Source organism: Marmota flaviventris, chromosome 2, assembly GCF_047511675.1.
Source record: "Marmota flaviventris isolate mMarFla1 chromosome 2, mMarFla1.hap1, whole genome shotgun sequence".
In the NCBI taxonomy this organism is placed as follows: domain Eukaryota; kingdom Metazoa; phylum Chordata; class Mammalia; order Rodentia; family Sciuridae; genus Marmota; species Marmota flaviventris.
Genome location: NC_092499.1, coordinates 199,826,660 through 199,840,861, shown reverse-complemented (window position 1 = coordinate 199,840,861; position 14,202 = coordinate 199,826,660). Strand labels below are relative to the sequence as shown.

General features: G+C 36.2%; 1 protein-coding gene across 3 annotated transcripts in view; it reads left to right on the top strand.

Annotated features, from left to right (window-relative positions):
- Stk4 (serine/threonine kinase 4) overlaps positions 1-14,202 on the top strand; it is a 99,806-nt gene that overhangs the window by 39,789 nt on the left and 45,815 nt on the right. For all 3 annotated transcript variants that reach the window (XM_027954342.2, XM_027954343.2, XM_027954344.3), the window contains exon 10: positions 11,275-11,432. In XM_027954342.2, the coding sequence (XP_027810143.1) occupies positions 11,275-11,432 (158 nt within the window). The remainder of the gene's footprint in view (positions 1-11,274; positions 11,433-14,202) is intronic.

Here is a 14,202-nt window from a genome sequence, read left to right as displayed (position 1 = left end):
GCGGTAGCGCACTCGCCTGGCATGCGTGCGGCCTGGGTTCGATCCTCAGCACCACATACCAACAAAGATGTTGTATCCGCCGAAAACTAAAAAATAAAATAAATATTAAAAAAAAAACTCGCACTTAGATCATAAAATTTTAATTTGTTCCCTAGAGCTATAGCACATTAATCTCTTTGAAATAGAATTTTAAAGCATAGTGGCATAATTAAGTTAGGGCAACTCAGAAGTGTGTATTAGATAAATTACGGTAATAGCACCATGTGGTAAAAACATTATGTATTTATACTTCCCCAGAAAATCCTAAGTTTATGAAGACACCTATTGTTGCTCTGAGGTTTCTCATTTAAAATCAAAGGCTAGGTTCTTGTTGAAATGATCCATCAGATACACATATCAGTGTGCATGAAAGACATTCTTGACTCCTAGCCTATTTTCTTTCCACCCGCAGTTGTTTCAAGAAGGCTGTTACACCATTGCCTCCCTTGTGTGTTATCTTGCCCATTCTGACTTGTATGGTAATTAGGTCATAAAGTACTGCAAGAATTCTAGCACTTCTTTTACCACAATAGTCTTACTGTTCAATTTCTGATCAATTTATGGTTTTAAAATCTATCATTAGAGAATATTAAAATGTCTACATGTGCCTGCCACTCAGAATCAGCACCTTATGAGAGTTTCAGATAGCATATTAGTGCAGTTATTTTATCAAAGCTAAAACTTAAAGCATTTAGTTTTGTTGGAATCATGTTTCTGAGTGAGGGCAAGAGAGAGGAAGAGGAGGAGGAGTGGAATAAATGTTGATTTTTTTGGAATCAGTCTTTGGCTTGAAACTTGTTTCAGAGTCTTATAGAATGTGTCTTCTTGGGCAAGTTATTCCCTTTTTGACCGTCAGTTTCCTACTCTGAAAAAATGGGACATAAAAGTTTCTAGTTTTGTTGAGATGATATAAGAAAATATATAAAAAATACTTAGTATATAAATGCTCAAAATTATAGGCATTATAATAAATATGAGTCTTGTATGAGAGTGGATTTTTCATTGTACTAAGCATTCTTTTAACCAGGACTACTTTTTCTTCATCACTTTTTATTATTATGATGATGATTATGATTATGATTGTTCTCTAAATGGTAGTGTTTTTTTGTTTTGTTTTTGTTTTGGGGTTTTGTTGTTTGGTACCAGGGATTGAATGCAGGGGCACTCAACCACAGAGCCACATCTACAGCCCTTTTTTGTATTTTATTTAGAGACAGGGTCTTGCTAAGTTGTTTAGCATCTCTCTGAGTTGCTGAGGCTGACTTTGAGCTCACTACCTTCCTCCTCAGTCTCCTAAGCCACTGAGATTACAGGCGTGTGCCACCAAGTTTGGCTGGTAGTGCTTTTTGCCCCTGTTCTTTTATTAAATGGTGTTTTGTAAATGCCACCTTGAGTATGTCTAAGCATTAGCATGAAAATGATTGAGCTAAAGAAAGTCACTTGTGTATTTCAGTAATGTTTTACAAATATGCTGAAAAGAGAAGAGGGGGGTGTGTGTGTGCGCGCGTGCGCGCACTAAATTCCTTGGCAAGAAGGTGGTAGATGTTTTGAAACTCCGTTAAATAGTTCACCATACAAGATGACAGATTTTTAAAGAATGCCAGACTTTGGAGCCCCTTGAACGGAGTTTTTAAAGTTTTGGACTTTTATCTTGATACTGTGGAATTTTTTATTAACTGGATTTTTTTTTCCATCCCTGAAAGATAATCTCTGTGGGTCACTGCATTTTCTCAGAAGCTCCCTCCTGAGTGAGATTTATTGTAGAAGAGTAGACATCTTGGTGTACTTAGACTTTTCTCACAGCTTCACAAATAATTCAAGGTCGTTCTGCCAGAGTGGAGACTAAATCCTAATTATACAGTTTTTCTTATTGTGTCCAGATGTTAGGCCTACTTTTAACTTGGAAACCACTGACATTCTTGCTTTTTTGGGATAAGCCAAAAAGTACAGACTCTTGGTGCCTGAAAATTCATTCAAAACACCTTGCCAGACCTACAGTATAAAAGTGCCAGATGTAATTGTGAGTTGGGTGAAGGACTCAAGGTCTATATTTTTTGGGAATCTAAATTTCTTCAGTATAGTTGTATTGGTAAAAAGGAAAGCCAGAATTAGTTGTGGAGATATACAATTTCTCAGAGAAGGCAGTAGCATAATATCAATGAAGAACAAAGGAAAGTTGAATCCAAAAGACATATTTTGGGGGGCTCTTATGCCTAAGAGGCAGATACATTAGTCTTGATTAGTTAGTGGAATATATTTCTCTGGAGCTCTAAGCTGCTTATTAGTCTTTTTCAGTAAGAAAATAGAGCAGGGGCTGGGGTTGTGACTTAGCAGTAGAGCGCTTGCCTAGCATGCATGAGGCACTGGGTTCGATCCTCAGCACCACATAAAAATAAAAAATAAAGATATTGTGTCCATTTAAAACTAAAAAATAAAATAAAAAGAAAATAGAGCTGCATTTTTCAAATATGAATTTAAGTTGATCTATAGAAGAAAAGATTGATTCTCTTTAAGTGATTCTCTGTGTGTCTGCTCTAAGAAATATCATCTTGTAATTGGTATTTGTTAAAAATGAACTTATTTAAGCCAGGCACATTTCTATAATTTTAGCTACTTTGGAAGCTTTATCAGGAGGATCAAAAGCTTGAGGCCAGCCTGGGCAATTGGTGAGACCCTGTCTCAAAATAAAATAACAAGTAATTAGAAGGACTAAGAATGTAGCTTAGTAGTACAGTACCCTGAGTTCAGTCCCCAGTACTATAAAAATCAATCAACCAATCTTAAAAATGAACATTTAATACCAACCAAGAAGTATTTATTAGGTAGTCACTATGTGTCATTATTGTTCAGTATGTAAAACAAAATGAGACATTTACTGCTGACTAGGAACTTATAAATTAAAACAGGTAGTTGACATTTGTCATTGACATTATTTATGGCATGCCTCTATACTGTAACTGCATTTTCTAATTCTTTAAATGTATAGAGCATGAACCTGGGTATTTCAGATACTGATATTTGATAGTGATATGATGTAATTGAGGAGAAAGGACCTCTGCATATGAAGATAATGAAACGGTAGTTCAAATGCTGGGTAAGGGGTACAAAAACTGTTAAAGAATTTGTAAGAAGGAAGACAAGGACTTATGTATGTAGGAAGGCTGGGTAGGATAGTTCATGCAGGTGCAAAGTCAGAAAGGTAAAAATGTATATCAAATATCCATTTTACCTGAGGCACATGTGGGTTTTGATTTAGTTTTTAAAGATTTTGAATGCCAAAGTAAGGAGTTTGAATTTGATTCTGTTTTTAAGAAGGTATACAAAGAAACTTTAATTAGGAAAGTGGGGAATTCCAGAAGACTGTAAAAGGTATAACCAATTAGGAAACTCCTGCAATAACCAAGGTACAGATCATTCTCAATGGTGAACCTTTTACATCTTTTTAGATATGTTGTTCTTTGTTTGAAATTTGGATTTAGATATCTTTGAATAGATACACTGCAGCTCACCACCAGTAAGACGACTTGAGCACTGCTGCTAGAAGTCAGGTCAGTTCTCATTGAGGCACTTACCCAAACTGCTTAACTGGAAATTATCCTGGGTCCCAAGGCATCTTATAAGTTGATTCCAGCAGTTCTTAGTGGTTTCAAAGAACATGTAGAAGAATATTTATGGGTCACATGCAGCAACTTGGATAATAACTTATGTAAGTAAATGCGTTCACACACGTAAAGGGCTAATGTGCCCAATAACCAAAACAAAACTGCAACACACACATAAAACAAATGTTAGATTTTTTAAAAAAACAAAAAATCTTATAAGAAGTGTACATTATGGCATATTATTCCAAGCCACAATAACACATTGAGAAATTACTGGAGGTGATTTCCTTACAAGTACTTATACATGAAACACAGAAGAAAATGTGGGTTCTTACCCAGTTGTCTACTTTGAACAGAATTAATTACCATTTAGGTAAAAAATATTTACTATAGGAATTCGGGAAAGAATAGGTTGACCATATGGTTTACTTTGTGACAGTTTGAAAGATGAAGGTTTGAAATGGAAGGCCATAAAGCTTAAAGTCTAAAAGATGGTTATTCCAGAAGAAAAGTGGGCTTTAGGGGCTGGAGTCGTGGCTCAGCAGTAGAGCGCTTGCATAGCATGTGCGAGGCTCTGGGTTCAATCCTCAGCACCACATAAAAAGAAATAAATAAAAATAAAGGTATTGTGTCCAACTACAACTAAAAAATAAATATTTTTTTAAAAAGTGGGCTTCAGCCTTTCTTTGGTCAAGTTTCTTCCCAGTTATGACTATCTGGCATTGTGTTATATAAGTCCAGAAATGAGAGCAAATAGTACATGAAAGTGGCCCATTGCCTTTTTTTTTTAAAACAGTTTGAGTTATTAATACATAATTCACAAATCATACAGTTCACTCATTTAAAGTAAACCATTTGGTAGTTTTTTTTAATATATTCACAGACTTGTGCAGCCATCACCACAACATAATTTTTTAAGTTTATTATTTTTAATTGTGATATGTATTAAAATTCACCAATTCAAAGCATATGATTTATTTAGTAGGTTTTTAATATATTAACAAGGTATTGCAACTATAAACACTGTTGAATTACCAACTTTTTTTTTTCTTGGTACTAGGAATTGAACTCAGGGGCACTCAACCACTGAGCCACATCCCTAGTTCTATTTTGTATTTTTTAATTTAGAGACAAGGTCTCATTGCTCACTGCTTAAGTGCCTCGCTTTTGCTGAGGCTAGCTGGCTTTGAACTCACGATCCTCCTGTCTCAGCCTTCTGAGACACTGGAATTACAACTGAATTCCCAACATTTTGATAACCCCCAAAAGAAATTCCTATTAGCAGTTACTTTGTATTCTTCCCCATCCCCAAGTAACCATTAATCTGCTTCCTGTCTCCATGGTTTTGCCTATTCTGGACATTTTTATGTGGGTGGTACTATGCAATTTTGTCACTTTTTGGTCAGGCTTTTATTTTGCATAATGTTTTCAAGATAAATCCATTTTGTAGTGTGTATTAATATTTCAGATTTTTATTGCCAAATAATTCTGTGCTCTGTGCGTATATCACATTTTATTTATCTTTTCATCAATTGGACGTTTGGATTGTTGGGTCATTCTGCTTTACATAGTGTTTTTCAAAGAAAAATAAGTATAAGGCATAGGTGCTTATGAATTCACTTCATTGTCTGTGGCTTTAGAGAAATTGTCCATTTGGCTTCATAAATGTGGCTTACAAAGAAAAATAGGCCAGTCATTGTATGGAGTTCATGTATTTCCTGCATCAGATAAAAGAATCAGCAAAGAAGTGGCTTCTTTCTTGTCCTGCTCAGTCCATTCTTCCTTTGGCTTCAGGTTTCTTGTATTATCAGTCAGTGAAACGTTTTCATTTCCTGGGATACATCTGAAAAAACAGCTCAAGTTGAAACAAAATGCCCACTGGCCAGCAGCTGAAGCCCCTGGGACAGCATAGCCTTTAATCAACTTGTAATGATTCTCTTATGCTTTTCAGCACTGGCAGGCTGCTGTCCAAGACTTGATCATCCAGCTAAAGGATTCCAAAAGAAAAGTTCAAAGATAAGGTTCCTGGGAACACTCCGTTCCCCACTCTTTCTGACCTCGACTTAATGGCAGTACTAACATATCAGGAATCTTCATTTTCGTTTTAGGGAATTTATAGTATGAGATGTAGCTCACAGACTTAAAACCTAATAGTTGGCATTCAAATCCTATACTTTTTGGTTATTGGCTATGAAATCTTAGGCAAAATTCTCACCTGTAAAATGGGTATAATAACACATACCTCTAAATTCTGTGAGGATTAAGTGAAGTAGTACTTTGTCTGGTACTTACTTGGTAGGTGCCTAATAAGTGCAAGTCTTCTTCCTCCTTTACTTCATACAGTGGTCAGGAAGTTTGGTTGAGAACATTCATGTGAAGATACCTGGTAATTATATAAATAAAAATAAAAAGAGTCAACATAAAAAAAAAAGAGAGAGAGAGAGAGAGACCTGGTAAGAAGCCTGAAATTCAAAATGTATTTAGTAAATGTTAGTTGAATTTGAACCTGAGTTTCCAAAGGATGGGTCCATTTTTGCAGGTATAGAGTGGTGTGTGTGGATGAGGAGGTGAGGAAGAGAAGTAGAGAGAGAGGGATGCAGACACAGTCAGACTCTTTGTCATTTAGCTTTTGTTGCTTAACAAAGCACTGCAAGATTTTGTGGTTTAAAATAGCAGTCATTTTATTTCATTCATGATTCTGTAGGTTGGCATTAAGTTGCACTCAGCTAGATGTTTCTTCAGGCCTTGTCCCTTAGCTTTGCTCTGTGATCAGTTGTTATAGTAGCAGCTGGGGTTGGCTGATTTATGAAGGCCTCTGTAAGACATCTGATGATTATACATAGTATTTACCGTCTATCAGGCTCACTGAAGCTTATTTACATTTTAGTAGAGTACACAAGAATTTCAAATTTCTGATTACCATGTATTTGCTGTTGTTTCAATGCCCAAAGGAAGTTAGATGGCCAGGGCCAGAGTTACTGTGGGAAGGCATGACCCAGGGTGGGGATATCAGGCGGAAATTATAGTTATCATTTTAAAAATCAATCTTGGGTAATAGGAATTTGTATATTTTTTGTATATTTGTAATTTGCAATAGGAATGTGTATCTATCTGTTCATTGGTCATAATCAACCCATAAAATCAGAGTGAGAACAGACGCTATAGGTTTAGTCTAAAGTCTACCTGTCTTGCAACTGAAAGGAATAATGAAGAAGTATGTTTTATTGCTGGATATAATGCTTTAAAAAATAATGCCCTTATGGCTTTTGTATCATTCAATAGAAAAATTTTAATTTATCTACTATTTCTAGGTAGAAGTTGTCATTTAAAAAAAGTTAGTTGTAGATGGACACAATACCTTATTTATTTATTTACTTAATTATATGTGGTGCTGAAGATTGAACCCAGTGCCTCACACGTGCTAGGCAAGTGAGCCACAACCCCAGCCCTAGAAGTTGCCATTTTTATAGAACTCATTTTAGTCATTTCTCTGTGCCTATATAATGATGGATAGATGGATGGATGGATGAAAGGAAAGAAAAAAAGAAGGAAGAAGACAGGAAAACAAACCAGGCAGGAAAACAAATCGGACATGAAATAATAGAAGTGATGAGAGAAGGTGGTACATGATATGTGGAACTTATTCTCAAAATTTAAGTGTGTATTTCCCAAGAAAGAAGGTACTGTTTTAGCCAGGCATGATGGCTTACACTTATAATCCCAGCTACTGGAATTCTGAGGCAGGAACATCCCAAGTTCAAGGCCATCCTGGGCAACTTAGTGAGATGCTGTCTCAAAAATACAATAAAAAGCCAGGCATGGTTGGCACATGCATATAATCCTAGTGACTTGGAAGACTGAGACAGAAAGATCAGAAGTGTTAGGCCGTTTCAGCAACTTAGTGAGACCTTGTTTGCAAATAAAAATATAAAAAGGACTAGGGATATAGTTTAGTGGTTGAGCACCCCTGGGTTCAATCCCCAGTTAAAAAAAAAATCCAAGAATATTCTTTTTTGTTACCATAATATAATATGCTTGTTAGGTGGTGATTTCTCTAGCAACTACTCTACCACTGAACTACACCCCAGCCACCATTTTTGAAAAATGGTGATTTTTCGAAATAAGCTTTCTCCTCTCTCAAAAACCTCCTTTACTCTTAGATTATCACTCTGAGCTTATGGATTCTTTTTATTCTGTGTGTTCTTTTTGATGTTCCAAGTGTTCCTGAATTTCCTAGTTGTGTCTGTGTGTGTGAGGGGGTGTGTGCTCAAGATGTCTCTTGTATTGTTTTGAGTACTTGCTTTTTTTGCACAAGAAGATGTTCTAGTTTCAATATGTAGTGCTCCTTCTCTAGACCTGGAATCAGGTATTTTTCTCATGAAGTCCTAATTTTTTTTTTTTTTTTTTTAGCAGAGAATGGTATTGGAGCCCCAGATCTGAGTGCTAAATGAGCTCATCAGTCCTGAAGTGTCATTGTTCCAAGTCCTTTTTAAAAATTTATTTATTTATTTAGTTAGTTAGTTACTTGTAAATGGTGTATGTGGTGCTGAGGATCGAATGCAGGGCCTCACACATGTTAGGCGAGCACTCTACCGCTAAGCCACAACCCCAGCCCTCCAAGTCCTTTTAATGAAAACAGCTGAGAAATATCTTTTTCAAAAAAAGAATGAGATCATATTAAGACCTCCAGTTCAAATGTTCAGAGCTCTCCGGTGCCTCTCTGTTTCATGTTTAATACTCAGTGCTAGACCCCCTTTGTAGGGGTGGTGCCTTGTGTACTCCAGTTCCACAACATTCAGTGTGCCTTTATCCCCCAGCCTTACCAAGAGTGTATTGCCCTTTGAAATATAAATTTTAGTTGTGTTTCTCTCACTATGAGTGAACCTAAGCATTTATTTTTTTCATGTGTAAAGACCAATTGGGTATCTGTTGTGTACTGTCTTTTTGAGTTGTTAATCCATTTTTTCACCTTTTTTAGTCTTCCTTGATTCAAAAAATTCTTTACATATTGGGAGCTTACTTCCCTAATACATAAAGAGTTCTTGAAATAGTCTTTAAAATTTTTTTTAAAAATGTTATGGTATTTGTTGTAAATGTTTTCTTTCTGTTTATCATTTGTCTTTTTGGGGGGAGGGGGAGACTTACCAGAATCGAACACAGGGGCACTCAACCACTGAGCCACATCTCCGGCCCTATTTTGTATTTTATGTAGAGACTAGGTCTCACTGAGTTGCCTCAGCCTCCCGAGCTGCTGGGATTACAGGTGTGCGCCACTGCCCCCAGCCTCTATCATTTGTCTTTTGGTTTGACTTAAAGTATATGTGTGCTTATTCATTTTTTAAAAATTTGTGACTTTTTCTTATGAAAACAATTTTTATCTATTTTTATTGCATCTGGATTTTTGTCATAGTCTTTTCCACATGCATTCACACATTTTCTTTTAGTATTTATGTTTTCCATTTTTACAATTAGATCCTTTGTCCATTTGGAGTTTTTCTGGCTTATGGTATGAGATATGGATCCAAAGTAATCTTTTTCAAATAGCTATCCATTTGTTGGGTAACCACTTGTTCTTTTTATCTTGTTTCTGGACTTTTTATTCTGTTTAGCTGCTCAGTGTCTGGTCATGATATATACCATCTCTGAACATGTCAAGTTGGTAGTACTATTGAGATTGCTTGGCTCTTAGAGATTCTTTGAACACTCCTTACTTTATGTGTAGAATTACGTGTTGGATTGCTGCAGAATTGCCTCTGAAGCAGTCCTCTCCTCTGGTCCCACAGGAAGGGAATGAGGCAAAAGAACATAGCTTCCTAACACATTTGCAAATCCAAAGCACTACCATTTTTATAAGTTTTTTTTTTTGTAGTTCTTGAAAAACTATGGCATGAAATATTACCTGAAATTTAACTTAAAAACTAAACAGAGTAAGCATGAAAAGTACCTAATACCATAAAGCACCTAAAGTTATATCTAGAGTACACCGAACAAAACACCATGTATTCATTGACCGGTGCTAGCAAATACGGTGTTTAATCCTCTATAAGTAAAGAGGCTAAAGTCTGAAAAGCTATTGGCGGCATCTGGAAGTAGGCAGATCTGGGACTGACTACTGTTGACCTTGGCAGTGATGATAGGAAGATGACAAACATCTGAGGGGCAGTCAGGGTTCTGGCTTGAAATTACACTTAGGTGAGTGTCGTGAGATAAGTAAGATCACATAGGACAGTGTTGCTGGAGAGAAACACCTCTCCATCCATTACTTTCTCTCTTTTTTAAAATATTTATTTTTTAGTTGTAGTTGTGGACACAATACCTTTATTTTATTTATTTATTTTTATGTGGTACTGAGGATTGAACCCAGGGCCTCGCATGACGTGCTAGGGGGCCACAACCTCAGCCCCCATCCCTTTCTTAAGGCTCTGAATATTCTGGTCCTCCTTTCTGGTTACTGAGGAAAAGGGCTATGTAAGCCCTTTATTCATGGAAAGCACTGAGGAAAAAACTTCCTATATTTCCCCATATTAGCATTATGACCACAGGCACATGGTACTTCAACATGTGAAATAGGTGCATTCATCTAGCAAGAATTTGAAATCATGCCAGGTAAAATTACTCTTTTTGCCATTGTTACGAGTTACTAGTAATTGCTGTATTTGCTTTCCTGTGATAACTGCTGCTGCCGCCAACCACTGATTCTATTCTCTGAGGTGGTTTGAGACCCAGCTTCTTTACCAATCTTCCTGGTCACCCAGCCTGCAAGATCTTATGGACACATGTAGCTCTTATAATCAATTATGTTTATTTAATATGTATCCAGTACTATCTTCTTTAAAAAAGTTTAAAAGATGTATTAAAGAAATTATAGCAAATAAGAATTAGTTATAGTCCCACTACCAAAGATAAACCCTGTTAACATTTTGGTATGTATTCTTACAGTCATTTCCCCCCATCAATATGATTTTACTGAATTGAGATCATACTGTATATATAATGTTGTTTTTCCCCATAACTTTATTGTGAAGCATTTCCAAATATTATTTAGAAATAATATTTCCAAGTTAGATAGATTATGATTTACATATATTTTATTTTTCACACATATTTTTCTCATTCCAGTTAGATCAGGAGTTTATCAAGAAAAGTTACCCTAATATATCATCCCCACTCCTTATGGAAATGCCTGTAGAGAATATTGTCTTTGGTGGGTGCTAAATAAATATATTTACTTTTTTCTGAAGTGTTTTCCAGTCTGAATATTACAGGAACTATTGACTATGGAAGACCTAAAATTATTATATTCAACTTATTCAGAGTCATTGCAACACCCAAAACTTTCTATCTAGAAAAAGGAACCATGTGTGTGGGCATTTGTTTTAAGGGGGACCTTGAATTCTCTTGTATAAGGAATATTTTGATTGAGCATTTGTGCGTTTTTCTATAGTTTCATTAGATTCTTGAAAGAGCATCTAACAGAAAGACCCATTGGTCTTTCTGATATATTAGGGTAACTTTTCTTGATAAACTCCTGATCTAACTGGAGACATAGCCAATCTGGAGATCTATTTATTTACTAAACTTACCTAAAATAAAAGTGTATGCCTATTCACCTTTTACTTTTCTTGGTTTATAGGAAGGGATGAGACCATGCAACCTGCAAAACCATCTTTTCTTGAATACTTTGAACAAAAAGAAAAGGAAAACCAAATCAATAGCTTTGGTAAGAGTGTACCTGGCCCACTGAAAAATTCTTCAGATTGGAAAGTTCCACAGGATGGAGACTATGAGTTTGTGAGTATTGTTGAAATAAAGGGTTCTATCTTCTGGGGGAAGTGATCCAAAATACCACATATCCAGAGCTTTCATTTTACTGAAATGCCTGAGCATAGGAGCATTTTCCTAGGCAGTATGACCTGCAACGGCTCCTGTCAGCATCTCTGGGGCTAAGGGCCTCATGAGGTTGAAATATTTTTACTGACATCTGAGAAATTCCGGGGTCCCTGATTAATGGCATCTCTTTTGCTTTAAAAATCCTTTATTTGTTTGCCATTTTTCTTTTTGTCTAGTTTGAAATTGTTAGTGGTAAAAGAAATATTCAGACATCAAATGAAGATGTGACTGTCTTTAGTAGTTTGTTTGTGGTTGTGATCTTTTTTTATTATTTATTTTTTTATTTTTTAGTGGTAGTTGGACACAATACCTTTATTTTATTTATTTATTTTTACGTGGTGCTGAGGATCAAACCCAGAGCCTCATACATATTAGGTGAGCGCTCTACCGCTGAGTCACAACCCCAGCCCTGTGGTTGTGATCTTATATTTAAGAATTAGACTAAAGGGCAGTTGACACTGTTTTGTAGTGCCTTTGCTGTTTTGATAACTGTTCTCCTAATTTTAGTGTGAGACGATTATTCTGAGTCTTCTAGAGGCTGAATATTAAATTATTCCAAAGTTTCTTGTGAAAAACTGGATGTGGTTTTCCTTCCACTGCTTGTGGAGCATTGTCCTTTCCCCACAGACCCTAAGTAATGTTCACAGGGACTTAAAGAGTTAGAGGCAATAAAAAATTGTGGAATAAAGTAAGCTAAGGAGTTTATGTTCCTTTCTAGAAAACATTTTTCTGTTTGGAAATTTTTTGTTTTTACATTCTTAAATTCTGAAGTTTGGTATTCAGCTAACATAATTTGTTGTTGTTTATAAAAGATCTTAGTTTGGGCATTAGATTTAAGTCTGGGAGCCTTACTAATTTTGGCTTTCCACTACACTGCAGACTGGCTTAGAGGAAGTGATGTTATTCTTCCCTAACTTAATTACTACTTTTGTAAAATGTCATAGTTTATTAAGGATAGAGATCTTTTAAATCACCTGAATTTATTTAACTGAGTAGAACCCAGAACCCATATTAGAACCCAAGTGTTCATTAATTTATTTAGTCAAACTTTTTCTCTTTAGACTGGTGATTGAATCCAGGGGTGCTCTACCATTGGGCTTTATTGCCAGCCATCTTTATTTTATTTTGAGACAGGATCTCGCTAAGTTGTTGAGGCTGGTCTCAAACTTATATTCTTCCTGCCTCAGCCTCCCAAGTTGCTGGGATTACAGGCATGCTATAGAATAAAGAAGGAAAATAAGTAAAACATTTAGCATGTCAGATGGTGTGGTGTGTATTGTGGAAAATATAAAGCAAAAGGGAGGTAAGAGGAGAAAGATGGGGCATGTGTGTGGTTGTGTGGGTGTGTGCGCACGCGCGCATGCACATGTGCTGCATGCATACACATGTGCACATAACTTTTTAAAGTAAAAGAGTAGTCAGTGAAGTCCTTGTTGGTAAGAGGATGAGGAAGTGAACTATGTGAACATCCAGAAGAGGTTTTCAGGCAGTGAGAAAACAGATGCAACGATCGTGAGGCAAGAACTTGCTTGATGTGTTAAAGAGATAGTATGTCAGGAATGGCTTGGGGGTGGAACAGTAAAGGAGATCACAGTGTAAGGGAGAGCCAGATAGCGTAGGGCTTTGTGTGGGAAGGACTTCTACTTGAAGTAGAATGGAAAACCATTGGCCAGAGGTGACTTGATCCTTTTTGTTTTATAATTATTGTTCTAGTTGCTGTGTTAATAGACAATTGAACTACAGATTTTCTGAACATAGGTGCAGTGTTTTTACTTACAAAGGACCAAAGATGCAGTTCACCCTTTACCTCTCCTCTCTTCTAGGTCTTTGGCTTTCATCTTTTTCACTTTTGTGCTTGCTATTCCATATTGCCTGTGTAGTTGTCTTCAACATATTTGTAAGGCCAGTTCAATGAATCTGTAAGAGAAGGTGTTTAAATAACTTTCAGTTACTAGATCATACCATCATTGGGAGAGAATTCTTAAGAATCCTTAAATCTCTGTGTCTAGGTCTAATTGTCTTTCTTCCTATCTTTGGTTTTTAAATTACAGAAGTTAGGTTCTCCTGGAATACCACTTTAATGCAATTCATTATCTTAGATCAATAGTTCCAATACATGAAGAATTCATTTCTCTTTGCCATAGTTTGCCCGTACTAAGATCGTTGGCAGAGAACTTGTTTTGATGGTTAAGTTATTTATACAAAGGAACTTTTTGTATGTCTTTAAAGAGTGTTTTCTATTTTGGAAGTAAGGGATTGCTAGAAGGAATGGACCCGTGGGCACTGTGAATAGGCTCACATGTGGCCCATCTGCATTCTTCTAACTCAGAGGCCATAAATTGGCAGTATCCAGCCCACAGATCTTTTTGTGTGTTCTATACACAAAAACTTTTAGTTGATTTAAAACTTGAGAGATACAATGTTATCTTGAAAACTTGGAAGATTTTTACAGTCTATCCTATATTATTGGGTATTGTCTGGAGCTCAGTAGCAGGTGCCCTCTTTGAGTATGGCATCTTCAATTCTTCACAGTGTCTGGCCCACTTTACTCATTTGTATTAACTGTCTGACCTGACACTTAGAGGCATTGCTGTTGGGACTCTTGTTCTAAATTATTTGGATTTGTATATGTTTAAACCAACCTATCCTAATATATAAAATTCTGCTGTAT